The sequence below is a fragment of the Sorex fumeus genome, unplaced genomic scaffold (genome assembly GCF_029834395.1).
Source record: "Sorex fumeus unplaced genomic scaffold, SorFum_2.1 ptg000169l, whole genome shotgun sequence".
In the NCBI taxonomy this organism is placed as follows: Eukaryota; Metazoa; Chordata; class Mammalia; order Eulipotyphla; family Soricidae; genus Sorex; species Sorex fumeus.
The window spans coordinates 2,116,894-2,143,546 of NW_026606226.1; the positions used below are offsets into that span (position 1 = coordinate 2,116,894).

A 26,653-nucleotide genomic window follows, 5' to 3' on the forward strand; every position below is an offset into this window, starting at 1 on the left:
TAGGGGGCGGGGCAGGCAGGCGGGGACCCCCCCCCCCCCCCAGGCCCGCTGCCCCCAGGGCCCTTCCCTTAGGGACTGTGCTGTCTCTCCCCGCTCCCCCCCCCCCCCAACAAATTCCACAGGAGCAGTCCCTGCTTCAGCCACCCACCCTGCAGCTGCTGAACGGAATGGGCCCCCTGGGCCGGAGGGCGTCCGATGGCGGCGCCAACATCCAACTGCACGCCCAGCAGCTGCTGAAGCGCCCCCGGGGACCCTCCCCACTGGTCACCATGACCCCCGTGAGTACCAGCGGAGCTGTCCAGCCCGCCTCTCTCCTCTTCTCTCTGCTCTGGTTTTCCAGCTTTCATTTTGGCTTCACTTCCCTTTATTTTGGGAGGGGGGGTGCAGGGAATGGTTTTTTCTGTGTGTGTGTGGGGGGGGGGGGGGTTTGCTTTCTCATTTTTGCGGAGGGCCTTTCTAGTGGTTGTCTTAGGGGATCTGGATGCCCGTCCCAGTGAGGCTCAGCCAGCCTGGGCGGCAGTTCACCACACGGGCCCGGGCCCACGGGTGCTCCACGTCAGCAGGGCGCGGGACTGATCAACTTCTTCACTGGGCGGATCCTGCCTGTGCCGGCCCCATACCCGGAGGCTGGCGGCGGGGGGTGCTGTGGGGCAGCTCAGACCTGCCATTGTCCAGCTCTGTGCCTGCGTGGCGGTCGCCCGCTCTCCTGATACCTGCCTCTCCGCTGGCTACTCTCCAGACAGGCTTCCCGGCCGCCTTCTCAGGGGCCCGTCCCTTTGCACATCACGGGTGTCCGGCTCTGCCAGCCCCTATCCCCGTGACAGGAGTGCTCAGGCCCACCTTCTCTGCTCGAGGATCAGAGTCCATCTGCTCTGCTGTTTTCTGGGCCTTTCCTTGTCCAAGGCCTGTCCATTCACGTACTCATTCACGCAGTCTTGCAATTCCGTAGAATGGGGCTGACTCAGTATGTCTGTCTCTTCCTGGGGTTTTAAGGAAGTGCTTCTTCAATGTCTCTCTCACTGATGGGGCTGGAGCAATACCACAGCGGGGAGGGCGTTTGCCTTGCAGGCAGCCGACCCAGGTTTGATTCCCAGCATCCCAGATGGTCCCCCGAGCACCACCAGGAGAAATTCCTGAGTGCAGAGCCAGGAATAACCCCTGTGCATCGCTGGGTGTGATTTTTAAAAAAAAAATATCTCTTGTTAAGACTTGAAGACCATTTTTGGTTTGGGGTTTTTGGGTCCCCCCCCCAAACCCTTCGCTGCTCAGGGATCATTCCTGGTGCTGCTCAGGAGACCATATGGGATGCCGGGGATTGAACCTGGGTTGGCCACATGCAAGGCAAGTGCCTGACTTGATGATATACTATTGCATCAATCCAGTTGAGGACATTTCAGCCCTTTCAACATGGATGAGCATCTTTGTAAAATAGCGTAAATGACTAGAGAAATGAAGAACGTAAGATCAGTCACGGTCACGGTCCTCCCATTGTTCATCGATTTGCTCGAGCGGGCCCAGTAACGTCTCCATCATGAGACTTGTTGTTACTGTGTTTGGCATCTTGAATATGTCATGGGTAGCTTGCCAGGCTTTGCCGTGCGGGCGAGATACTCTCGGTAGCTTGCCGGGCTCTCCGAGAGGGGCGGAGGAATCGAACTCGGGTCGGTCATGTTGGCTGCGTGCAAGGCAAACGCCCTACTGCTGTGCTATCGCTCCAGCCCTAAAAAGATAATAAGGTAAAGGTAAAGGCCCTCCCGTTGATCGTCGATTTGCTCGAGCGGGCCCAGTAACGTCTCCATTGGAGACTTTGTTGTTACTGTGTCTGGCATATCGAATACTCTCGGTAGCTTGCCGGGCTCCCCGAGAGGGGCGGAGGAATCGAACTCGGGTCGGCCATGTTGGCTGCGTGCAAGGCAAATGCCCTACTGCTGTGCTATCGCTCCAGCCCAAGAACATAAGAAACCGACGAAATACAAGGCTGTGCTTCTCTCTGGGGGGACCTTGCAGTGCCGTATTTGAAATCGGTTTCCGTCTTGTTCTCCAGCCCAGAATCGCTGGTTCTGCCCTGGACACGCCCCGTTCTCATTCACCTCAGGCTCGCTCTCACTGTGGCTGGCTTCTCTGGCTGGCAGGGCCCGGGGGCCTGTCACAGTCAGGAGGGCTCCCCGAGCTCAGAGAACGAGTCTGGGCTCTGCCCCCTGCCTCTTCCCTCCCCGTCCCCAGCGCTTCCCTTCACGCGAACCCCCGATTTCCTTGCACCCCATCCTCCTAACCGTCCTGCTTCCGGCCTTGACCTTACGCCCTCACAGAGCAGGCCAGCTCTCCAGCCCAAGTCCTGCGCTGGTCTGTCCCTGATTCCAGCCCCTGGTGACTCACCACGACCCCTCTCCAAAATAAACGTCTGGCTGTGGCGTTCAGGCCGTTCTTGACTGGCCACTGCCTTTCCCTCCTGCGCCCCTGTGGCCACTTCCTGTCTCGCCCACTGCTTCCAGCCTAGTGGAGCTGCCGGTTGGATTCTAGAAACCCTGGAAGCTGGCAGACAATGGAATTCGTCCAAAAAAGTGCATTGTATTTCAGAATTGACAGCTGCTGGGAAAAACAGCAGAAACAGGCCAGTGATAGTACAGCAGGGAGGACATTTGCCTTGCGTGTGGCTGACCCAGGTTCGATCCCCAGCATCCCATGGTGGTCCTCCCAAGCACCACCTGAGCTCAGGGCCAGGAGTAACCCCTGAGCGTCGCTGGGTGTAACCCAAAAAAGCAACAGCAAAATCCCAAAAACCACAAACAGCTCTCCTTCCGTGAGACATCAGGTCTGGTTTTGTTCTGTTGCTTGGCGCGGTGACTGTTGCAGCTGCCGCCCCAGATGGGCCAGACTGGAAAGCGTGGAGTCACATCAGACTTGCAGTCCTGTGTTCTAGAGCCTGGGTTTGATCTCTGGGACCCATAAAACAAAACCGTTTGGCTTTAGGGGAGCTGAAGACTGAATCTAAATCCTGAAGATCACATCATAGTGAGGAATGAGGTTTCTGCTCTGTTTTCAGGCCCTAGGGTGTACCTGCTAGCCTTCTCTTTGCTCTTTACCTAGAGACCCAAAGGCTTGTGACCCCAGGCCCTCTTTATGGGCCAGCTCCTATTCTCCTGTCAAGCCTCGGGCTAGGTGCCACCTCCCCCTCAGGCCAGGCATCCATGGTCCCCGAGACTCACCCCGGCCGTCCTGTGACGGTTTACCTCTCTCCCACCTCTCCACTGGGCTGTAAGCTGAGGGAAGAACTCCGTCTCTCAGCTCACAGGGTCACCCAGGGACAGATTGCCCTGGGGCTGCCTCAGAGGGAGAAATCTAAACTGACCTCCCCCGAGCAAGGTGTGAAAAACAAAGGAAGTGGGAGTCCAGGAAAGGCAGGGGGTGGTTCTGTGGACGCCAGTGGGGCCGAGCACTGGCACCCAGCCCTCCCCACATCCAGCCCCGGGACTCCTGGCCAGCTTGTCCTCTCTTCTCCACAGGCAGTGTCAGCCGTCACCCCTGTGGACGAGGAGAGCTCGGACGGGGAGCCCGACCAGGAGGCCGTGCAGAGGTAATGTGACGTCCGGCAGCGCGTGCGTGGGGGCCCAGGGCAGGCCCCCTGCCGCCAGCAGAAGGTGCCCTGCTCCGGGAGGCAGCGCAGTGCGGCCTCAGCGCTTTGCGGGGTCTCTTGGCTCAAGCCAGGTGGCAGGTTGCTCCCCGTGTGGAAGCCACGGAAGATGACCCAGAAAATGGCGTTTTCTGTGTGCGCCACTGGAACACCCCCCCCCCCCCCCGAGTGACAGCAGTCACCGCTGAGAAGGGTCTCACTCCTCCCTCCTTCCTCCCCTGCCCCCGCCTCCGTGTTGCGACTCTGGTCACGTTCGCCAGGCGCTGAGCCTGCTTCTACCTGCCATGAACTGTTTCCTGAAAAGGAATCGGAGCTTCGGAGCTTTGGGCCGACAGTGCTCCGAGCCGGTCTGGCCCTGGACCTCTGGTGCGACCGCGTCCTTTCCAGGAGAAGGAATACCTCCCTTACCGCTTGCCGTGTGCTTCTGCTGTCCCCTTGTGCCAGCAAAGCTATTGACAAAGGAGCATGGGATTCGGGCCAGGGACAGATGCAGGCGTCCGCGTTTGCAGCGCCTTGTGGAGTGCGGCCTCGTCCTCAGGACAGGGCAGTGACTGCCAGGCGTGCTGTGCTCCTTAGCTCCGTGCCCGTCCCCTCGTGAGAGTGGTCGTTTCTTTTTTCCTGGGGACCGGGTCTGGCCAGAATCCAGCATGGATTCTTCCCAGAAATCCAGGTGCTCTTCAAGACTATGTGTTTTTCTCTTGAGGGAAGTTGAAATAAAAAGGTTTCCAGGGGCTCTTCGGGGAACGTTGGGTGTCTTTACCAAACGGACATTGTGCTGTGAATGGCTGACCTGGGGACACGTCTCCATCCCCCTGAGGACAGTCTTTGGCCCTGTCGAGCCTGCCCGGGCAGCGAGACCTCGTCTTGTGGACCGGCGCACTTACCTCCCCCACCCCGCAGAGCTGCTCAGGAAGAAGCTGTCCCCCTAACCCCCAACAAAGAACAGCGGGAGCAAGAGAAGAGAACTTGGGGCCACTTTCTCTTATCCTCTTGATGCTGCTGTTGCCGTAGTTTGCTGGTAGAGAGTGAATAGGTCCGCGTCTGCACCCCGCTGCTAGCCTGGAGACCTGCTCTCGCCACCATCCCTTTCTTCTCTTGGTCTTGGCCTTGGCCTCTTTCTCCCTACACCCTTCTAGCCGTGTTGTGAGGGCAGGAATGACGCTTCCTGGAGGCCCTGAGGCGGGGTCATGGGAGATGCTTCCCCACAGGGAGGGCCACTCTTGGACAGGCAGGAATCGGGCCTTGAGAGTCCCAGGCCTCACTCCCCCCAAGCGCTTCCAGTCTTGGGATGGCGTCTTCTCTTGCCGTCTGTCCCCGCCCCTCCCTGGCAGTGGTTCCTGACCATCCCACCTACCATCCGTCTTCTTACTTCCTCCGGGGCATGCAGGCCCTGGGGAGAGAACACCTGTGGCATCTCGCTTGTCCCTCTGTGCCTCTCGCCCTGAAGGCGTCCACGGTGCCTCCCGCTCCGCTCGCTCCTCGGGGCTCATCCTGGAGTGTTCTCAGAGCTCCGTTCCTTCAGCTTGGGTTTGGGATGTGGAGGGCAACAGTGGAATAGAAGTAGCCAGTAGACAATGTCTCCCGTCAATTAGCGGATGTCGGGCCTGCGGCTTCTCCGCGTGCTTCTCCCTCTTCTCTTCTGCGGCTCCTCGGCTCCTCGCAGGCCTGGTGTCTGGCGTCTCCGCGGCTGGTGCCCCCCTTGGCCAGCAGGCCCCCCCTCCTCCAGACAGAGATCTGTTCGCCCTTGGTGGGCTCCGGCTCTGCTTCGGTCCGAGCGCTTCGGCTGAACTTCTGACGCTTCTCGTTCCGGACTGTTCCTGGCTGTCTTTTTTTACTATGACATCTGCTCCTGCTTGTTGCAGGTACTTGGCCAATAGGTCCAAAAGACACACGCTGGCCATGACCAGCCCTACAGCTGAGATCGCGCCGGACCTACAGCGGCAGCTGGGACAGCAGCCTTTCCGCTCCCGGGTCTGGCCCGCTCACCTGGTACCCGAGCAGCATCGGTGAGTAGCCACATGGGCTGCCCGAGCTCGTCGCGGCTCACCGGCCAGGCCCCCTTCCCGCCAGGCTGGGCAGCAGCGGGCCCAGCCCTGGGGCTCTCGCTGGCGGCCCACACTCGCATCTTCTCTCCTCTTGGTGCTCAACACTGCGCAGGGCACGGCCTTCTTGCTCCCCGTGACTCTGCAGGCGCCTGTGTGGTCCGCGTGTGATTCTCGCGGCTCTGGATGGTAGCCCCTAGGCCAGGGGGCACTCGCACCCACAAGGAGGGGAAGTTCTCGAAAGGCCAACCCGAGGAGGGGTCAGGGCTGGATCTGTAGATCGGGACTCTGTAGAGTAACGCTTCTAGGGGCGTCTTTCTCCCCTGGTCGGCGCCGTGCGGGGAACTCAGGAGGCCCCTCATCCCTTGGCGACCGGTGGAGCAGAGTTCCTGCACCCTCCTGCTCGTGCGCTTGAGAGGCTGTCCTCGCGATATCCCACCCGCAGAAGCCCACGAGGGCGCTGTGGCATTCATGGCTCATTCTCTTGGGGAGAGGGAAGAAGGTTTGACCCTCCTGGTCAAGCAGACATCACGGAGCTGACTCGCGGTTAGCCCCAGAGCAGAGGCAGTGGCCCTTGGCTCGGTTCAGACGGCGTCTCTGAGCGTACGCTGGTGCCCCAGAGTCTCAGCTCAAGGGCCCCCCGCCTGGAGGACCACCACCCGCGGCCAGAGCCCATTTCACTTCCATCTTCTTTGGAGGACAGGGAAACGCAGGCCCATTTCGAGGCAGTTGAGTGGACGAATATGTAGGTGGCTTGTTTGCACAACCGCCTCCCATGCGATGTGTGGATGGTGTCCAGTTTCCCACTGGCCCTTGAGGGACTCGGCAGCAAAGCAGGCGCGGACTTCATCGGTGCCATGTGGGAACTCTGAAAGCAGAACGTTGAGCTTTGCTCATGGGTGCTGAATGACTTGGTAAAAATAGTCTGTTACGAGTAGCAGAAACTGGCACCCAAGCACTGATGGCACAGCAAACCCTGTCCCTGGGACCACACTGCCTGGGGCCACGTCAGGGCTCCCTCGCCGAACGCAGTTCTGCTACCTGATAGACCATTTAGTACCTGAGTTATCTTTTGTTTCTGTCTTTCCTTCCTTCACAACGGGACACTTTTGCTTTTCAGCCCCTGCTGGGTCTGTTGTGAGCTGAAGCCCCCCAGTGTGTCCTGTTGAATTTCAATTGTTGGGGTCAGGAGCTGATGGGGTCAGGAGGTCCTGATGGTCAGCACAGCTGCACCCGGCCTGTGCCCCAGCCCCTGCGTCCTGTTGCCTGGCCTGAAGGAAGAGCCCCGGTTCTGGAATTTTGTCTACTATCCGTCTTCCCATGAGCGCCCTGGGCTGCGTCGGCAGATGCCGTCTGCGTGGCAGATGGCGCGAGGCGGGAGTTCGGCTTGTCGAGGGGGTCACTGTAAGAACCGAGCAGCAAAGGGAGGAAGGTTGGTCGCCATGGGAAGAGACAAGTGTCCAAGGCCGTAAACGGCGGAAGGCCGGCGCTCTGGAGAGCCTGTTGCATTCCTTTCATTTTCTGGAGAAAACAGTTCAAGGGAAGCCTGTGTCACATAAATGTGGGTCTGTTTTCTGAGAATCACTCCAGTCCGACCCAGGGGCAGAGGCGGGGCAGAGTGACCTCTTCAAACCCTGGAAGTGCATGGCATGAAGTTAAAATTTTTGATTTTTTGAAACATTTTCTCACAGGGGGCCCAAGAGATAATACAGTTTTCCTTGCCCGCTGCTGACCTGGGTTTGATCCCTCTGACCACATCAGATCCCTCGAACCCGCCAGGAGGGGCCCCAGAGCACTGTCGGGTTTGCCCCCTCAACCCCCCCAAACAGCTGTAACATGCTCTCAGAAAGGAGAACAGACCGTGGATCTTTCTAGACGGGAGCCGGTTGCCCGAGTGAGGCTTCGTGCAGGGGGGGGGGACGTGAGGGCCCATGGGGCTCGGCCAGCGTTGGGCACGACCGGTTGTTCATCAACCTGATTGCCGATGTCAGTGCTTGCAGACTCACAGCTCCAGGAGGGCTGTGTCCCTCTGAAGTCGCTGTGCGGGGCTGCCCGGGTGCCGGGCTGCTCGTGGCCTGAGCTTCTTCCCGGAAAGCCGTGAGATCCCCGGACCTGGGCGTCGTGCAGGTAGATGGTCTCCGCCACCTACCGAACGCTGCTTTCTGAATCAGAAATGGGTCCCGCATCAGGAAAACCCTGAGCACGTAAGAAGCAGAGCCTAGGGGCGAGTCGTTCTTGGCCGTAACTCCCGAGCGGAGCTAGAACTCGGGGTGCTATCCGGCGGCAGCGTTCCCGGCACCCCCGTCCCGGGAACGTGTCCGCCCCCTCATCTGTCTCGTGTGCTCGTGCTCATCCCATTAGCTTCCTGCCGCGGGGACGGGGCGCGACCCCTCCCAGCCTCCCCCTCTGCAGTGTCCGAACTCGCTCGCTCACTCACTCACCTGCTTCCGTCCCGAGGGAGGAAGGGGGGCGATGGCCGCCATCTCACCCATAGCCCACGTACCGCCATCTCTGCCGCGTTCGCCTCCCTGGGCTCCCACACGCGTCCTCTGAGCCCCGGGCTCCCCTGGGTGCTCTTGGCGGTGGGTCTGCTCCCTGTCACGGCGCTCCCGACGGGGTGGGTGCTTCCCGCGCAGTGTCCCGTGCAGGCTGTGTCCACCGGGAGCCCCGCCCGGTGACGACTTTCCTTCGGAGGCCGGCAGGGACTGCGCCTCGGGAGGGACCGTCCCCAGGAGGGCAGGTGCGCGCTGAGCCCTCTCCGCTTCCTCGCACCGTCGCTGTAGTTTCCCCCGGTCGCGTGGGGGGTCACTGGCCAGAGAGAGCTGGGGCTCAGCCTGCAGGACTGGTGGGGAAAGGCCCTCGGTAGCGATTAAGAGAGCGAGTGTGCCCACCCGCGCCTGGTAGCTCTGTAAGGACCCCGGGGTATTTGACCCCAGCACCTCACCGGGCCTGGCCACTAGCCCACTCCAGGTAAGCAGAGCTGGGAGTCTGACCCGGAGCCTCTGGAGGGCTGCAGGCTTAGGGGAGTGGCGGGCCGTGTGGCTGGCGGGACCCGGGGATCCCCCGCCCCCACCCAGCCAGCCGCCCACCTGCCCACGTGTCCGTCAGGAGCAGCGGTCCAGCCCCCGGCCTGCCCGCACTGACCTTCCCTTCTCGTGCATTCAGCTCTTCCTACAAGGACTCGAACACGCTGCACCTCCCCACCGAGCGCTTCTCCCCGGTGCGCCGCTTCTCGGACGGGGCTGCCAGCATCCAGGCCTTCAAGGCCCACCTGGAGAAGATCGGCAACAACAGCAGCATCAAGCAGCTGCAGCAGGTACCAGCTCCTGGGCCCCCCGCGCCCGAGCCTTGGCGGTGTGACAGTCCCCCCCCACCATGCGGAGCTGGTGGAGGCTCTCCCCGTGCGGCCGGCTCTGCACCCCTCTCCCCTGCATCAGGCGGCGCCCAAGTCTGTCTCAGCCAGGCTCAGTTTCAGTGGGAAACCCCAGGGAGGGGCTCCCGTGCCCCCGCCCCCGCCATTGGGACTTCTGGGCGCAGGGCCTGGTGGGCGCCTGCGTCAGGCCCAACTGGGGGCGTCTCTGACAGGCACTGGCAGGGCTGGTGCTTCCCTCCCGCCCGCTTCAGCAGTGGCTGTCCCACGGCGGTCCCTCGCTGTCCCTCTGGTCAGGTTCTCTGCAGGGAAACAGAGCTGAGAGTGAGCACCCGCCCCCCATCCCCCCAAAACAGGGCGAATCACTCGCCAGGATGCTGCCCCCCCCCCCCAGTTCTCCCTCTGCTGCCACAGCATGGGGCGGGTCCTGCTACCCTCTCCCTCCCCCCCCTCACCCGCTCTGCCCACAGGAGTGTGAGCAGCTGCAGAAGCTGTACGGGGGGCAGATGGACGAGCGGACCCTGGAGAAGACCCAGCAGCAGCACGTGCTGTACCAGCAGGAGCAGCACCACCAGATCCTCCAGCAGCAGCTCCAGGTGGGCGCTCCGCCTTGGGTGGTCGGCCAGGGCCCCGGTGCTGGTCCCCGCGGGCTCTCTCTTCCCGTCGCCTCCGTCCAGGCTCACCACCGTGTCCCCCCCACCTTTCAGGACTCGATCTGCCCTCCGCAGCCTTCCCCGCCTCTCCAGGCTCCCGGTGAAAGCCAGCCGGCGCTCCTCACCCACCAGCTGCAGAGGTAACGGCACACCGTGCCCGCCGCGGGCGCCGACTCCACCCTGAGTCCCCAGAGAACTGAGCTGGCACGTGAGGGAGTCACTTTCCATGTCAGCGGCTCACCTCGAGCCTGAGCCTGACCTCGGGGCCCTCGCGCTCACAGTGCCCCTGAACCGGGCGGCCTGATCCGTCCTGGGCAGCCTAGGGCCGTGACGCCTGCCCATGGCAACCTGGGAGATCAGACGCCCGGAGGTTTTCCAGAGACTGCCTGTGAGGCACATGTATGTTTTTCTAGCCGGCAACTTATGGACTTTAAAAAAAAAAACCCAAAACCAGTGCCATACTTCCTGCTCCCACATGGCCAAAGCTCATTCTCAAGGCGCCGGAGAGTTAGAACGGTGGGGAGGGGGCTTGTCTCACTCGCGGCTGACCCGGTCTTGGTCCCGGACCCCCCATATGGTCCTTGGAGCCCAGCGGGGGTGATCCCTGAGTTCGGGGCCAGGAGGGAGCAGGAAGTATGGCACTGGTTTTTGTTTTTTGTTCTTTTGTTTTTTGTTTTTAAGCCCTGCCAGGTGTGGCCCAAAGACCAAAACTACCGAGTCAGCAAATAAATAAAGTCGCTTCTCCGTCCCGCTCTCACCTCAGGAAGTCGATGCCTTTGTTGTTGTTTTCAAGGTTACGAATTCAGCCTTCGAGCCCGCCGCCCACCCACCCCAGCAACCACCTCTTCCGGCAGCCCAGTAACAGCCCTCCCCCCATGAGTGGGGCCCTGATCCCCCCTCACGGTGAGTGGGGGCCCCCCGCCGAGCCTGGATGCCGCACGGCAAAGGGAGTCTCCGTCTGGGGTGCGCCGGAAGGCGGAAACCGGTGTTGACAGCAGGTGCCAGTCCCGGGCCCTGCAACCCTGGGACCACCCTCCACCCCCCGTGGAGAGTCACGGAGCCGCCATGGACTTTCTCTTTCTCCGAGGGAAATGGGGAGACCAAGGATATGTTATGCATAGTTACACGTAGCGGCCTCGGGGCAACCACGGGCACGAAGCAGTGCTCGGCCACGGTGGCCAGAGCCCGGACACCGGTCAGCTCTCCAGTGGCCCACGCAGCTGCAGCCTCTCACGGGGCTGTGTGGGTCTCCCGGTGCCTGCATTTGCATCCGCTGAGCCCCTCCCCTCGTCTTCCGACAGCTGCTCAAGGAATAATCCGGCTTCCCGCCAGCCCAGGGGGTCGGCGGCACAGAATCGAGGCCCTGCCCGGTCCCCCAGATGCCTCTCAGAAGCACTGTCCCCCTCCGACCTCCCGTCTGCGCGTCCTTGTGCGTCTTCCCCGGGGCTCGGGTCACGCTGAGCTTCTCTCTCTGCAGGCGCGGCCCCCTCGCAGTTCCCAGGCCTCCCAGCCCGCGGCCCCCTCTACCAGCAGCCCGACACCGGCTCCCCTCCCCCGACCGTGGCTCTCACCTGCCTGGGCCTGCAGCAACCCGCCCCGCCGCAGCAGGTGACCATCCAGGTCCAGGAGCCCGTGGACACGCTCAGCAGCATGCCGGGCAGCGGGGCGGGCCCTGCCGGGCGGGGCCTGTCCATCAACCCCGGGGCCAGCCAGATGCCAGGGCCGCACCGGACCAGCCTGATGGCCTCCTTCAGCTACGGCCACCGACCCTTGTCCAAGCAGCTGAGCGCTGACAGTGCAGAGGCCCACAGGTGAGGCCCCCCGGTGACCGGGTGGCAGGATGCCCCTTGGCAGGGCAGGAGGGGCTCGGGAAGGCTGGAGGGTGCGTCTCCCTGGGCCGGGCCTGTCTGTCCTGCTGGAAAAGTAAGCGGTGGGCTTGGGGGCACCTGAGACCCCCTTCCTTCCTCCCCAGCCTGCTTAGCCGGGGGGATTGGGGCCCCCAGAGCGCCAGGCCCTGCCACCCAGCCACCGCTGGCTGGGCTCTGCTCACAGCCCCCTCGAGCCCCCCGGACGTCTATGCACCCGGGAGGGAGCAGACGCAGCATCGCCGAGGGACAGTCGCGCAGGGTGGGCACATGTGCCGGCTCTCACTCCCTCTCGCCTCCGCAGCTTGAACGGGAGTCGGTTCTCCCCTGCCAACTACGACCAGGCGGCGCACCTCCACCCCCACCTGTTCCCGGACCAGCCCCGGGCCTCCCCCGGCAGCTACAGCCCGTCGGCGGCGGGCGCGGGCCTCCCCCCGCTGGAGCAGCTCCCCGCCTTCCCGCCGGGCCCCCCGCAGCCGCTCTACGCCACCTCGGCCCTGCAGCAGGCCCTGCTGTCCCCCACGCCGCCCGACTACAGCCGGCACCAGCAGGTGCCCCACATCCTGCAGGGACTGCTCTCGCCCCGGCACTCGCTCACCGGCCACTCGGACATCCGGCTGCCGCCCGCGGAGTTCGCGCAGCTCCTGAAGCAGCGGCGGCAGCAGCAGCAGGAGCACCAGGAGCTGCTCAGGCACTTGAACCAGGGGGACGCCGGGCGGCAGACTGTGGCCGAGCGCCAGGCCCTGGCCTACCAGAACGCTGACTCGTACCCCCACCCGCACCCGCACCCCCACAGCAGCCCCCAGCACCTGCTCCAGATCCGGCCGCAGGACTGTCTCTCCCAGGAGTCCCCGCCGCCGCCCGCGCCCCGCGGCTTCGCGCCCACGCTCCTGCCCTCGGAGAGCATGGAGGAGGAGTGCTTCTGCCAGGGCGCCCGGGACGCCTTCCCCAACGCCAAGCCCCCCGGCGCGCTGGCCAAGGGCGGCCACGACAGCCCCCTGCTCTTGAGTACGGGCGGACCTGGGGACCCCGAGTCCCTGCTGGGAACTGTGAGTCACGCGCAGGAACTGGGGATCCACTCTTTCCGGCACCAGCCCGCCGCCGCGGCGTTCAGTAGAAATAAGGTGTCCAGCCGAGGTAAGAGCCCCTGCCACGCCCACGCCCCGGGCCCGGCCGCGCTCCTGCAGTGAGCTCGCTCGCCCGCTCACCCGCTCATCCTTCTGAACGGAATTCCCCCAGAAGGCCCGTGGGAGCTCCCGAGCGAAGGCGTAGGAAGGGTGGGGTGGCAGACCAAGGGTCTGTTTTCAAAATAAAAGATAGCAATGGAAAAACAAACAGACGCTTAGCACAGTCAGCGGGCGGCTAGATGATTCTCTCGTGTTCTCGCCAAGGCTCCTCCGAACCCATCCAACCCGTCCCACCTTGACCGTCACCCCCTGGGCTGAAGCTGACTTCTGCGGTAAAGAACCGTCACCTGCTCCGGGGGCATAGGGTGTAGCTGGGGAGCACCAGCCCGGTGCCAAGCCTGCCCCCTCTTTCTGGTCCTGCCTTCCCCTCCTGATGCCGGAGGAGGCCTTGCCACGGCCAGTCCAGACATGTGTGTCGGGGTCCAGGCACACATGCGTGTGTCTCTGTGTACGTCTCGTGCGTGTGTCTCTGTGTACGTCGTGTGTGTGTGTGTGTGTGTGTGTGTGTGTGTGTGTGTGTGTGGGATGCTTGATAATTCATGAGTCTGAGTTATTTTTCACTCTGCTGCCCTCACGGTCACAGCCTCATCAGGGCCCCCTATCATTCTGTGTCACTGCATAATCATCACTGATGTCATCATTGTCCCCCTGAAGAGAAGGGTGACCGCCACTAAGTTCTACTCAGAAAATGTCTTTCAGTGAACTTAATAGCATTCACCTAGACAAAACCTGGACCAATCCCCCATCATCATCAAGTACGAAATGGGAATTGACCCGTGGGACAGGTGACCAGAGCGTTGCCCCCCGCCCCATCCCCCAGCCCTTTTCCTTGCAGTCAAGCCCCTGAGCGCAGCACCTTGGGGGGGCGCATCAGGTGACCAGCACCTGTTGATGAGGACTCGGTGACCCTCTGCTGGGGGACACTGGATGGTTGTAGGTTTCTGGCAGGCCAGCCACACGAGACAGAGCCTCAGGGGGTGCGGGCTAAGGTGCCACAGCCCACCTCTAGAAGTGTCGGAGGGAGACTTCTCACATCAGAGCACAGAGCCGGCATCAGGATGGAAGTGGCAGCAGACTTGTGTATTTTGGTTTTTACGACACACCCAGCGGTGCTCAGGGCTTCCTCCTGGCTCTGTGCTCAGAGATCCGTCCTGCTGGGGATGGAACTCAGGCCTGCCCAGTCAGAGCAAGCGCCCTGCCCGCTGTGGCAGAGTCCTGCTGCCTCTCAGGCCGGGGCACCAAAAGACCTTTGCGAGAACTTTCCAGAATGGCTCAGCAGGGCAGGCGCTTCCTGTCGCCAGAAGTGATCTCGCCAAGGCGGCCTGCTGTGGGTGTGGAGCTACACTTGGACTTTCTTGTTGGGGTGGGAGGCACCATGCCACCCCCAGATGCAGTCTGACATCCCTCATGACAGCTGGGCTGGGCAGACGGACCCTCATTGTCAGGGTGCGGCCCCCAGTCCGAAACAGTTTCTTGCAGAACTCCCTCCCTTGGCCCGGTCAGGGCCTCTGGACATCAGAGGAAGGCCCGGGGTGGGGCTGGCTGGCACATCCTTGGAGCGAGGCTGAGTGTGGCCTGTTGGGGGGGTGGGGTTCAGAGGAAGAAGAGGAGCAGCCTGGGGAAGGATAGGGTGGTGGGGACTTGCTGTGGAGTGGGGACTGGGGAGAAGGCGGGAAAAGGCTTGGCCAGTGGACCCCAAAGCAGATTCTTCCTCCGACCCCGAGAATGATCTAGAAGCAGTTACAGCCGCCCCGAGCAACAGCCGCATCCCCCCAGGTCAGGTCCATCTTTAAGGCAGCTCTGCTCAGACTCAACAGTGAGGGTTTGGGGGTTCAGCCTCCCTGAGGCTTCTCTGGACGAGCTCCCTCCCACTTCCCCCGCCCCTCCACACACTTCAGAGCACTCTTCTGGCTTCTGGAAGAATCCCACCAGACTAAACCCCAAAATGCATCCGCTCTCGACTCCCCAGCCCTGCTGTCAGCCTCCCCGGCTCGGCCACAGTCTGAGTCCCGCCTCACTGGCCGCTTCTTCCTCTGAGCCGGGCACAGCAGCCCCTGACTCAGCCAGGCCCTCCCGGGCTCGATGCTGTTCCCCATCGCCCGTTTTGTGATCCGGGGGCCACGCACACAGTTACCTCTGGCCACCGTTGTCTGGCGTCTCTTGGTGGGAACGTAGGCGCCAGAGCAGAGAGACGCAGCCGCAGAGACACGTGTGGCCTCGGGAAGCCCACGGCAGCCCCCAGGCTCAGGTCCCTCCACAGCTGGAAGACTGTCCCCATGGGCCGCGCCCCCCAAACCATGTGGCCCCGTAGTTGGGACGTGAGGTCCCCGAGGAGAAGCCGTGGAACCCGTGGGTGCCACCTGCCCGTCTCCCACCCACCCAGGGCCCCGGCTTGGCAGAGGCAGGCCCCACAGTCACGAATCTGTTCTCGAGACACTGGCTAGCCTGTTTCCCCAGGGCCAGAACATGCCCAGCGCGTTGGTGATACAGTGGTGAGCACAGCCGCCTTCCAGAAAGTTCCCAGAGAGTCTGGGCAAGGGTGGGCCTTATGCTGCGCCCCCAACCGTGCAGGCAGATGCGCCTCCAACCCTGCCCCTGGTGTGTCACCAGACAGGGAGGCATGAACGCCTGCTGCCTGCTCCAAAGATACCTCCGGCTCAGGGCCTCAAGACCCGCTGTCCCCTGCTCCCAGGCCAGAGCCTGAAGTGACAAGGCCTCCCGGGCTGGCCCCACGGGTGCCATTCTTCCTCCGACCCCGAGAATGATCTAGAAGCAGCAGCAGCCCTGCTCAGCTGTCTCAGACTCAAGCGAGCAGGGAGAGCCGGTGGCCCCCACAGAGAGTGAAAGGGCATCGTGTGTCTGTCCGGCTGCCCACCACGTCCATAGCTGCTTGCCCTGCCCACACACTGCCACAGGGAGCCCACCCACAGGGCCAGATGGCCCTGTGCCACCAGGGGCCGCCCTGTCTGCCCCCGCAGAGGAGACGTGAGCTTGGTGCGCTCCCAGCAGCGTTACATACACAGGGTTTTTTTCTTTGCTTTGCTTCTCTTTATTTTGTGCTTTTTTGGGGGTCACATCTGACTCTGCACACAGGAATTACTCCTGGCAGTGCTCGGGGGAACCATATGGATGCTGGGAATCAAACCCGTGCAAGGCAAACGCCCTCCCCGCTGTGCTATTGCTCCAGCCACACACACACACGGTTTTTTGGGGGCTTTGCAAGTCAGTGCCCCAGCGGAGCTGGTGTGCATGGCGAAATGAGCACTGGGATGCCCGAGCGATCCCCCAGCCTCCTCCCCGAGCCCCCCAGCTGCCCACAGAGAAGGGGGCCGGGAGGGCAGGCCGAGTGCGCGCCCCTCCAGGCCCTCCGGAGCCCTGTGCTCAGCCTGCCCGCTCCTTCTCCCCAGCCGGTAAATGAGTAAAGACGGGTCAACATTGTAAGTCAACACTTGCGCAAGGCTGTCCGCGTCCCGAGGAGGTGGGCAGTCCCATTGTCTGTTTGTGAACCCCCTGTTCTTCCCGCTCCCCACTCTCCCTCGGTCAATATCCGGAAGCCGCCCCCGCCGCCTCTTTCCCCATTATTTATGTGGCCTTTCCTGTCGTGGGCTGGCCAGCCCCTGGGGCTGCGGAATTGACGTAAAGGACACCCGAGAACCTGGGCACACTTTCACGGCCCCGGGTCAGTCGGTCTCCTCACACCCACGGCTGCCCCAGCCGTGAGTGTCCGGGGTTGGCGTGGGAGGACAGTGGGCAGGGCCGGCAGTCAGCCAGGGTTGATGTCCCGCACCACATCTGGTCCCCCCACGCCTCACCAGGAGTGAGCCCTGAGCACAGCCCGAGTTGACCCCAAACCTAGGGCAAACAACCAAAGAAGAACAAAAAAAAAAAAAATAAAAAACAGAAGCAGTGTCCCGAAGGATCTCTGGACCCAGGGGTCAGTCTTGCCAGAAACCCCTGATTGCTCTATCCCTTCTGGTTTATTAGAAACTCGCGTTATCAGGAACAACCTTCGTTTTTCAAGTAGAGAAACTGAGGCTAGGAAAGATTTCACCGCTGACTCCACCCTGTTAGTTGGAGCCTGATGCAGACTCTCAGATTTCTTCATTTCCCCCCCCACCCCTCTTCCTACTTTCCTTCTCTCCTCCCTCCCTCCCTCCCTCCCTCATCCCTCCTTCCTTCTTCCCTTCCTTCCTTGCTCCCTCCCTCCTTCCCTCCCTTCCTTCTTCCCTCCTGCCTTCCTCTTGCCTACTCTCCTCCTCTCCTCCCTTCCTCCTTTCCTTTTCCTCCCCTCCTCCCTGCCTCTTCATCCCTACTGCCTCTGCTGCAGACCCTCTGAACACAGGTTCCGTGCCAAGACAAGCCCTCCTGGCCCTTTGGCTGAGGCCATTTTTGGCTCAGCCGAGTTCCCAGCACCCCCTCCTACTACCCCTGTTTTCCCCTCAGGTTTGAAAGTCTCACTTGCTCATTAAATGGGAGTCCATTGTCTCTCCAGTCCTGGAAGTCATGATCTTTGTTCCGGACAGTTTTCTGGCCTTGGAGTGACAGTACCGGGGTTCCGATGGTTGTCAATACCAGTTCCATCCCTGAATCCACCTGAGGTCCCTCCTGCACAGTCAGGAGCCGCCCCTGAGCACTGCTGGGTGTGGGTGTGACCCCCCCTCCCCCACTCCGAAAGCAAGATAAAATTCTCAAATCCATTTTCTGGCTGGAGAAAGCACAGGAAGGAAGGCCCTTGCCTTGCATGCAGCCAACCCTGGTTCAGACCCTGGTATGGTATATGGTCCCCTGAGCACCATTGGAGTGATCCTCCAGCATCAACAGGTGTGACCCCTAAGTGCAGAGAGCCAGGACTGGCCCCTGGGCACTTCTGGGTTTAGTCCCCCTCAGGGGAAAAAAATTTTCCTTATTTGCTTTCTTTTTTTTTTTTTTTTTTAAATTTTACTGAATCACCGTGAGATAGTTACAAGCTTTCCTGTTTGGGTTACAATCACACAGTGATCGAACACCCATCCCTCCACCAGTGCACATTCCCCACCACCAGTATCCCCGGTATACACCCCCTTTCCCACCCTCCCCCTGCCTCCGTGGCAGACACGATTCCCCATAATCTCTCTCTGCTTTCGGGCATTATGGTCTGCAACACAGACACCGAGAGACTGAGAGGTTCTCATGTTTGGTCCTTTATCTACTCATGAGCAAAGGGGAGAAAAATTTCCTTGTTTGCTTTTGCCAACAAGCTCAGCGCGCGCAAACTGGAGAATCTCCATCTCCTGGCTGGGCGCTGAGTTCTGGTGCTCAGCACAGACCACCCCTGTCCCCCACCCCCTCTGGAACCTGGGGAGCCCGAAGCTTGGGCCGGGGGACACTCTAGGTCTGGGACTCAGGCAGGCCGCGGGTCGTGGGGTACCTTGAGGCCTGCTGGCATCAGCCCTGAGGGTGGTAGATGAGGGAGCAGGATCTGGGTGACCCTCCCAAGGACCTTGCAAGAGGAGGGGAGGGCTGTGGAGAGGCCGGAGTCTTGGGAACAGAAAGGAATTAAGACTAAATTGCTGGGGCCTGAGCGATAGCACAGCAGGGAGGGCGTTTGCCTTGCATGCTCCCGACCCGGGTTCGATTTCTCCAGCACCGCCAGGAGTAATTCCTGAGTGAATATCCAGAAATAACCCCTGAACATCGCTGGGTGTGACCCAAAAAGAAAAAAACTAAATTGCAGGAAAGAGGGCTGGGGAGGTGGCAGAGAGGTTAGGCCACGGGCTTTTTATGCAGCTGGCTCAGTGCCTTCCCCGGTACCCCCGGGGGTGACCCTAGTGGCCCCGACACCACAGTGCCCCAGGAGCCACATACTCACCAACCGCCTTCTCCCACTGGCCTGAGCAAGAATCATGGGAGTAACCTCCGGTCCCCTGAACACTGCTTGGGAGGGTCCCCTGGCATCAGTCGAGGAAAGGAGTGTCTGTGCATCAAACCCCAGCCCCACACTGAGGCTTCGGGGGTTTGGGTAGAAAGGCATGATCTCAGGGGATGTCCCCATGGCGCGGCACATTCCCTGTGCCGCTGTGGAACTGCAGCATGCAAGGAAGGAAGGCCTTAAACAGGACACTGTGTCTTCAAAGGGACCAGAGGGATGACTGGTGAGACCCCCAAAGGAACTGCACTCAGCAACCCTGGAGTCGAGGCATCCCAACAAAATTAGCTGTCCAAAGTGGCTGCTCGGCAGGCTTCTAGCCAGGCAGACCAGACTCAGGCTGCCCCTTTGGGCCTGCAGGCACCCACTTCCTGTCAGCTGCTTGCTTCCAGCCCAAGGTCCTGGGACAACCTGATGCCAGCTTCTGTTCCCACTGTGAGCTCTCTGCTTGCTGGACTTAGGCAGGGCTTCCCGCCTCGCCTTCTCCGGAAGAGGGACGCGCCTATTTCCTCTGGAACATCCAGCTCCCGTCCATCCCTGGCCCACCCCAGCCCCTGAGCTGGCGCCACCTGGTTCTCGTAAGAGACCATTCAAACAGTCCCGAAGCCCTTCCTCTGTATCCAGATGGACGGGGTGACTGGTGCACCTGGCATTCGGCCTTTGTCCCTGCCGTTACACAACTTTCTGAAAACTTGATCTCACCAAGGAGCAGCTCGTCAGGAAATGAGCCACAGCTGCAAAGCAGTCTGAACTCAGAGAACTGCCCTGGCAAAACCCGTGTGGCTGCTTGGGTCCGGGGCCCCCATCTTCGTGGCTAATGCCCCGTTATTGGGTACCATCCCCCGGCCTCACGGCCCAGGCTCCATGGAACAGCAACCACGTGCTACCAGGAGGACGTTCCCCTTCCTCCCCCATGCCCAGTCCAGAGGGCTGCTGACGGGATAGGAATCCATGTTCAGGGGTGGGGGGGCGTATCTGGGGTGTTCGAGCTCCAGCCCTTTGCGCCATCTCCCCACCTGAGATGAGAGGCTTTTTTTCCCCCATATTTATTGTGATCTGCGGATCAGACCCAGTTCTCAGGCATGTGCTGTGCTCCTGAGCTGCACCCCAACCCTCTAACCCCGAATTAGGGCACCCGTGGGTCAGGCAGAGACTGTCTCAGGCACCCTCAGGGCACCCATGAGTGTCAGGCAGAGACAGTGTCAGACACAGGCGTAGACGGTTTTGAAGTCCAGAGGCATCGGTCCTGCAGCTGAGACGGAACTTGGAGGAACAGTCGCGTCATCCGAACACAGTCAAATGTGGTGCTGAGCTAACAGCATCATCGGGGCCACCGAAGCCTCCTGACGTCTGAACTAGACAAGCTGTTTCCACCCGAGAGGGGAGGTTCCTGAGCATGGACACAGGAGGTGGTCGGAAGGCTGAACTCAGTGGCCTGGGGTCCCCCGCTCCCAGAGCTGAGGATGGCAGGGCGGGGGCGAGAGTGGTAGGAAGTCGAGGTTGGCAGGGAGGCTGGTGGCTGTGGAAGGACAAAGCTGGTTTGGGGCCACTCCCAGCAGTGCTCACTCCTCCCTCCTTGGCTGGGCTCGGGGCCTTATCCGGGTCAGCCACGTTCAAGGCAAGGACTACCCTGCGGTGCTATCTCTCCATCCCCTACGGGTAGATGTGGCGGGTCACAGTGGCCGTGACAGAAGCACCAGCTGTCAGGTTCCATGGAAGCAGCGGGGTTGGAAAGGAAGCGTCCCGGCAGGCCCAACTTCCCCCAGCTTGAGTTTTGTTATTTGGGGGCCACACGCAGTGATGTCCAGGGCCTGCTCCTGGCTCTGTGCTCAGGGGACCCTATGGGGAGCTGGGGTTCGAACCTGGCCGGTGGCATACAAGACAAATACCTTCCCCGATGCCGCTCTGATCCAGCCCAGGTCGACTCTTTAGGCTTCAAGGCGATGATGGGACCCGGGAGTAAGGAATAACGGGGTTCCTTAATTGCTCCTGGGCTGGAGCGATGGCACAGCGGTAGGGCGTTTGCCTTGCGTGTGGCCGGTCGGCCGAGCCGGGTTCGATTCCTCCGCGATTCCTCCGCCCCTCTCGGAGAGCCTGGCAAGCTACCCGTGACGTATTCGAAATGCCAAACACAGTAACAAAGAGTCTCACGATGGAGACGTTACTGGGCCCGCTCGAGCAATCGATGAACAACGGGAGGACAGTGCTTTGGACAGTGCAAAGAGCTCCTGCCGGTTAGGGAACTCGGAAGGAAGCTGCTGTGTCCAGGGTTTTGCCCGTCCGTGGCATTAGCTCCACAGAGGAGAGCTGGCACGCTGGACGGGAAGCGGAACCCGACGTGCCAGCCGTATTTCACTCAGCAGAGGAGTGTGCCAGAGAGAGGGGGCAGCGGGAGCGAAGGGCGGGGAGGGGGTGCCCGGAAGCTCCTCCCTGGGGCCTCAGCACGGCCCGCAGAGCCCCGAGCTCAGCAAAGGCACGTGCCATGGGGGTGCCGGGGGATGCGTGTCGGGGTGGGGGTGGGCTTGGAAGCGGCAGGCCCACCCCCCTTGGGAGATGGTTGGCATCTGACCCTTCCGCTCTCTCCCCAGAGTCCATCCTGGGGGACTGCATGGAGAGAAGAGGCCCCGGCCAGGCCATGGAGCTGCCGGAGCCTGACGGGCCGGGCTACCACCCGCACGGCAGCGCCAGCGAGCCACCGCGGCCCCGCGCGCTGCAGAGACACCACACGATCCAGAACAGCGACGACGCCTACGTGAGTCCACGCCACGCGCGGCCACGGCTGCGACCCCACCCCACTCCCCCTCCAGAACCCAACCCGCGGCCCGCTGACCAACCAACCAGCACCCCCGCCGTCCTGCAGAGCACCCCATCTCAGATGAGCCCCCCGCCCCGTACCACGACCACCCCCCCCCCCCCCCCGCAGCGCCTGCGGTTAAGTTTGTCCCCAGTTGGGACTCGAGACTTGTTGGCGCCCCTGAAACTTGGGGCAAGGGCGCCCGGCTCTGTGACGCTGATTTTCCCGGGGAGGGTGCAGCCACGCACCATGCAGGGTGGCCCCGCCATCCTGTCCTGGGGGGTGCGGCCTCACCCCCGACCCCCCTGTATTCCCCACAGGTGCAGCTGGAGACGCTGTCGGGCATGAGCCTAGTGGCGGGCAAGGCACTGAGCTCCGCCCGCATGGCCGACGCGGTCCTCAGCCAGTCCTCGCTCATGGGGAGCCAACAGCTCCAGGAAGGGGTCGCCGCAGGTGAGGGGCGCCCTCCCGCCCCGGGGACTGAAAAGCAATGGAGAGGCAAGGGAGGGGGCATCTGGGCACTGCCGCCCCACGAGCTCTCCCCCGTATGGGCACAGCGCAGGCGCCCTGGGCTGGGCGTGGGGAAGGGGGGTACAGACCCGCCTAGGCACGAAGCAAGAGCCCCCGCAGGCCCCATCAGCAGGCTGGTATCCACAGCCAGCGAGCGGAGACGGCAGCACAGGGCTGGGCGCTTCCTGCAGCCAGTGGGGGGGTTTCGCCTTGATGGGGGGAGAGTAAAGGAAATGAGGCTCCAGGAGAAGGGGGAGTCTGGCGTGGGCCCCACCCGGGCCACTCCTTCTCCCCCTCATCCACCTGCCCCTCCCCCCCACCCCCCGCACCGCTCCCATCTTGGTCTTCCCCTCTGCAGAATGCCGGGACCGCCCCGGAGGCCCTGAGCTCCCCGACCTGCCAGAGGGCAGCCAGCACCTGAACCCCTGCTACCCCTCCACGTGCCTCAGTGGCATCCTGCTTAGCTACAAGCACCCCGAGGTCTCCTTCAGCATGGAGCAGGCCGGCGTGTGACAGGGTGAGTGATGCCCGCCCTTGCCACCCCCTGGGCGTGCGGCGGGGAAGATGCCTCCAGAAACCAGGCTGGCCTTTGGCTGCCCTGCGGGGACCAGACACGCACACAGCCTGAGAACAGGCTGTGTCAGAGGCAGACGATGATCAACGAACTCCCGAGGACCAGGGCTGCGGTGCAGGCCATCAGGAGGAGGGGTGGGACCCAGCCAGGAAACGCATGTCGTCCCTGTCTGTGCAGTCCCCATCTGTCTGTCTGTCTGTCTGTCTGTCTGTCTGTCGACAGCAGTGTGTTCCGGCCAGCGAGGGTAGCACAGCTGCATGACATGACGGGGCTCACCCCTCAACACAGTGGGGAGCTGGGGTCTGTGGACCTTTAACCTGGCCGTCCACATTCGAGCCTCAGTGGGACAAATGTGCTGAAGCACCGATGGTGGGGCCGGTGTGATAGTTCAGTGGGCAGAGCACTGGCCTTGCAAAGGGGTGACCAGTCAGTCCCTGGCACCCCACACCCCACCCAGAGCACCACCAGGAGGGATTCCTGAGTGCAGAGCCAGGAGTAACCTGCGAGCATCTCTGGACATGGTCTGAAAGCCAAAAAACAAATAACAAAAAAGTTTGTGTTTTTTTTTTTGGGGGGGGGTCACACCTGGCAATGCACAGGGGTTACTCCTGGTAGTGCTCAGGGGACTATATGGGATGCCGAGGATTGAATCTGGGTCGGCCACGTGCAAGGCAAACGCCCTTCCCTCTGTACGATTGCTCCAGCCCCAAATAAAGAATTTTTTAAAAAGTGAAATAAACCGCCCGAGACAGAGTGACCCCACTGCTTTAAAGGAAAAAAACCTCCAAGGGGCCAGAGAGATAGTGCAGCAGGCAAGGCACTTGCCTCACACACCACCGACTGGGGCTCCATGCCCGGCGTCCCCTAGGGGCCCCCAAGCACTGCCAGGAGTGATGCCCGAGTGCAGAGCCAGGAGTCAGCCCTGAGTACCGCTAGGTGTGGCCACAAAACCAAAAAGAATTTTTTTTTTAAAAAGGGAAAAAAAAGAAAACGAAAAAGCGGCAGGAAAAACTGAGTGTCCGTCCCCTGTCCACTCCGTTGCAGGTGCGTCCATCTGGCTCGGGATCGGGGCACTGGCTGGAGCACCACAGTATCGCCACATCGCGCCAAACCGCCGCGTGTTTCTCTCCTCCCACGAGACCCCGGCCCCACCCTCACCTCTGGCTCCTTGCTCGCTGTTCTTTGGGGCGCTGTGGGGGGAGGGGGGCTGCCGTGTCCATCTCTATGACCACGTCACCCAGGAAGTCAGCAGCACGTCCACGGTGACCCCTTCCGTGAACGCCCGTTTCGGTGGATGGCTTTGGGACGGGGGGCGGTCTCGGGTCGGGGTACGCTTTCTTCCTGGAGGTTTCCCTTCTTCCCTTCCCCTTTGCGAAACAACAGAGAAGATCGTTATAGGCACCCAGGGACCAGAGGCACCCCCGCCTCCGGCCCCCATGAGCCCACCAGCCGTGCCCCCCGCTCTGCCGCCCCTCTTCCCGGGGCAAGAGTAAACCCAGACCAACCCGAGCCTGGAACTTGGGGAGGCCGTTACTGCTGGACCCAACACCTCAGCGGCCCAGCCGAGGTCCCAGAAGAACCAGACCCCGGCCACCGTGACAGTAACTCGGGTCCTTCCAAACCATCCTGCTGCTTCTTCCCCGCCCGCCCCCCCATCCTGGCGTGGCTTTCCTCGTCCTCTGATACTCCAGAAGTGTGTCCCCACGTACCTCGAGAGAGGGAGGGGGGTGGGCCCCCTCACCGGCATCTCTGCCTCCGTTTTCTCTTCTGCCTCTTGGCCACCACGGGCAAGAACAGGGGTCCACCCAGCCTCTTCTTCCTCCCTGGACCTCCTCAGCCCACCCACCCGCCCCCCCCCCATTTTAATTCATCATAATACAAAATATTTTGGGTAAATGTTGCTAGGATTGTTCTTCTCATGAAATAAAAGCAAACGGAATTTTTGTTGGACAGAGCCATGGTTCATCAGCTCATTCACAGTGGGGAGTGTGACCCGCGCCTTCCACTCCAAAGGTTTTTATTTAGACGTTGTCATTGTGCCCAGTTCTCGCTTGTGCCGATAACAGGCCTCGTGGCCCCTTCGCCCCTGCAGACCCAGCACGAACTTCCCTTCCCGTCACCTGTTAGAAACCAAAGTCTTCTCTGCGGGGGCCGGGGGCGGTGGCAGGTCTGGATTCTCTCCCTCGGATCTTCAAAAGAGGAAAGATGGGAAAAAGTTCCGCTCGAGGTTCTTTTCCCAGGGAGAGGAGAGCAAAGGTCCCCCCGCCCCTCCTGGTCCCTGGTCGTGAATTTGCACAGAGGAAGGAGGACCCCGTGTGGCCTCCCCCAGGCAGCTCACCCGGATTCCTGAGTGGATTCCTGCCGTGCAAGAGCCTTTCTCGGGATCTGGCCCAACTTCCCAAGGTCCCCGACTCCCTCCCACTTGGGGGACCCCCAACAGCTCAGCCGCCGAAGGAGGCTATCAAGGAAACCCTGACCGCAACTGTTGACTTCTCTGGGCGCCTGCTGACCCCAAACCCCACCTCTACCCTGACTGCCCCCCGCCACCGCGCACCACCTGTCCCGTTGATGTGGTACTGTACTTCCGGAAGCGCCCATCACCCCCACCTCAGCGACACCCCGACGAAAGCCAGTGAGCCTCCGAACCGTGCCATCCTGCGAGCCAGTTGTGAGAAGTTCATTGCTTTGTATTGTAGTACCAATATGCGCAGTATATGTTGAATGTACATGAATATACTTTGCTATTTCTGTTCTCTGAAAATGTCAGAAGTATTTTTCTTTCTTTCTCATCTATGTTGAACTGAAAAAAGGATTAAAAAAAAAAACACCAAAAAAGTCAGATTCACGTTGCCATCAGACCTTGAGTCTTTGTGGACAGTCACACATGAGTTAGACGTGGCGGTGGGGCCTGTGGGCAGAAGACCACGGCTTCGTCTCACGTAGCCTCTGGGCCTGTCTCACCAGCCACGGCACTTCCAGGAGCCGGGTCAGCTCCCTCTGCTCGCAGCACCCAGTGTGCACCCCACATGCACTCGACACCCACATGTATCCCCACGTGCACCCCGGCACCCAGCACGCTTTTCGCCTCTCAGAAGGGCTCATTCGTGTTGACTGAGTCGGGTGGGAAGGAAGAGGCCCATTTGTTTGGGCTTTCAATTATTTTCCTCCTCGGGGCTGGAGCAATAGTGCGGCAGGTAGGGTGTTTGCCTTGAATGCAGCTGGCTGACCCGGGTTCAATCCCTGGCCTCCCATATGGTCCCCTGAGCACTGCCAGAAGTAATTCCTGAGTGCAGAGCCAGGAGTGATCCCTGAGCACCAGTGGGTGGTGACCCAAAACGAAAAAAAAAATTATTCTCCTTCTCAGTGTTTCTCAACCAGAGGCCCTCGGTTCCCCCCTTTGAGGTCCTCCAAATATTCCAAGGGATCACAGGTTGGAAAATGGCATAAGTGTGGGAGGGGGGAGGCGCAGGAGGAAAACAAGCTTGGAAGGAAGTGGGGCCATGGTCAGAAACACAGGGGAGGGTGGCCTGCTGGCCAGCGTCTGCGTGTCTGGCCTCTGCGGTCACTGCACCCCACCACCACTGTCCTTAGGCCAGGCCAGTCTCCCCTTCACCCCGCTGCTGCCGCTCGCCTCTGGCTTGTGACCCGAGGCTGCTTTGAGGAGCAGGGGCTGAGTCTCTTCTGGTGCCTGCATCCCACCATCTGAACCCCAGTAAGGAGTGGATGGGGCGAGACTTTTCCCATCCTCTTCCTCCAATTCCATCCCAGTTCTCTGAGAGCAGGTGCAGGGGACGTACCCGAGGCAGGAGGGCCCGACAGGGGGAGGAAAGTTCATGTTGGAGGTGTGGTGAAGGGGGACTCCTGTGGGCCTGCTTAGAATAGAGAACCTTCTCCAGGGGGTCTTCTTAGTTTGCTTTTTTGGGTCACACCCGGCGATGCTCAGGGGTTACTCCTGGCTCTGTGCTCAGGAATTACTCCTGGCTTTTAATTATTTAAAACAATTAATTTTATTCAATTAAAATCTCACGGGGGTGCCGGGGATCGAACCCAGGTCAGCCGCGTGCAAGGCAAGTGCCTTACTTGCTGTAGTGTTGCTCTGGCTACTCCAGAGGGTTCTCCTGA

General features: G+C 61.3%; 1 protein-coding gene across 2 annotated transcripts in view; it reads left to right on the plus strand.

Annotated features, from left to right (window-relative positions):
* SIK3 (SIK family kinase 3) overlaps positions 1-22,484 on the plus strand; it is a 187,072-nt gene extending 164,588 nt beyond the window's left edge. The window contains exons 13-24 of one of the 2 annotated variants that reach the window (XM_056107700.1): positions 123-278; positions 3,504-3,574; positions 5,494-5,637; positions 8,839-8,989; positions 9,514-9,639; positions 9,751-9,836; positions 10,490-10,599; positions 11,174-11,507; positions 11,866-12,698; positions 21,242-21,405; positions 21,768-21,900; positions 22,316-22,484. In XM_056107700.1, the coding sequence (XP_055963675.1) occupies positions 123-278; positions 3,504-3,574; positions 5,494-5,637; positions 8,839-8,989; positions 9,514-9,639; positions 9,751-9,836; positions 10,490-10,599; positions 11,174-11,507; positions 11,866-12,698; positions 21,242-21,405; positions 21,768-21,900; positions 22,316-22,470 (2,463 nt within the window). In that variant the 3' untranslated portion in view covers positions 22,471-22,484. The remainder of the gene's footprint in view (positions 1-122; positions 279-3,503; positions 3,575-5,493; positions 5,638-8,838; positions 8,990-9,513; positions 9,640-9,750; positions 9,837-10,489; positions 10,600-11,173; positions 11,508-11,865; positions 12,699-21,241; positions 21,406-21,767; positions 21,901-22,315) is intronic. The other variant, XM_056107701.1, reaches the window with a different exon arrangement.
* Positions 22,485-26,653: the final 4,169 nt, after the last annotated feature.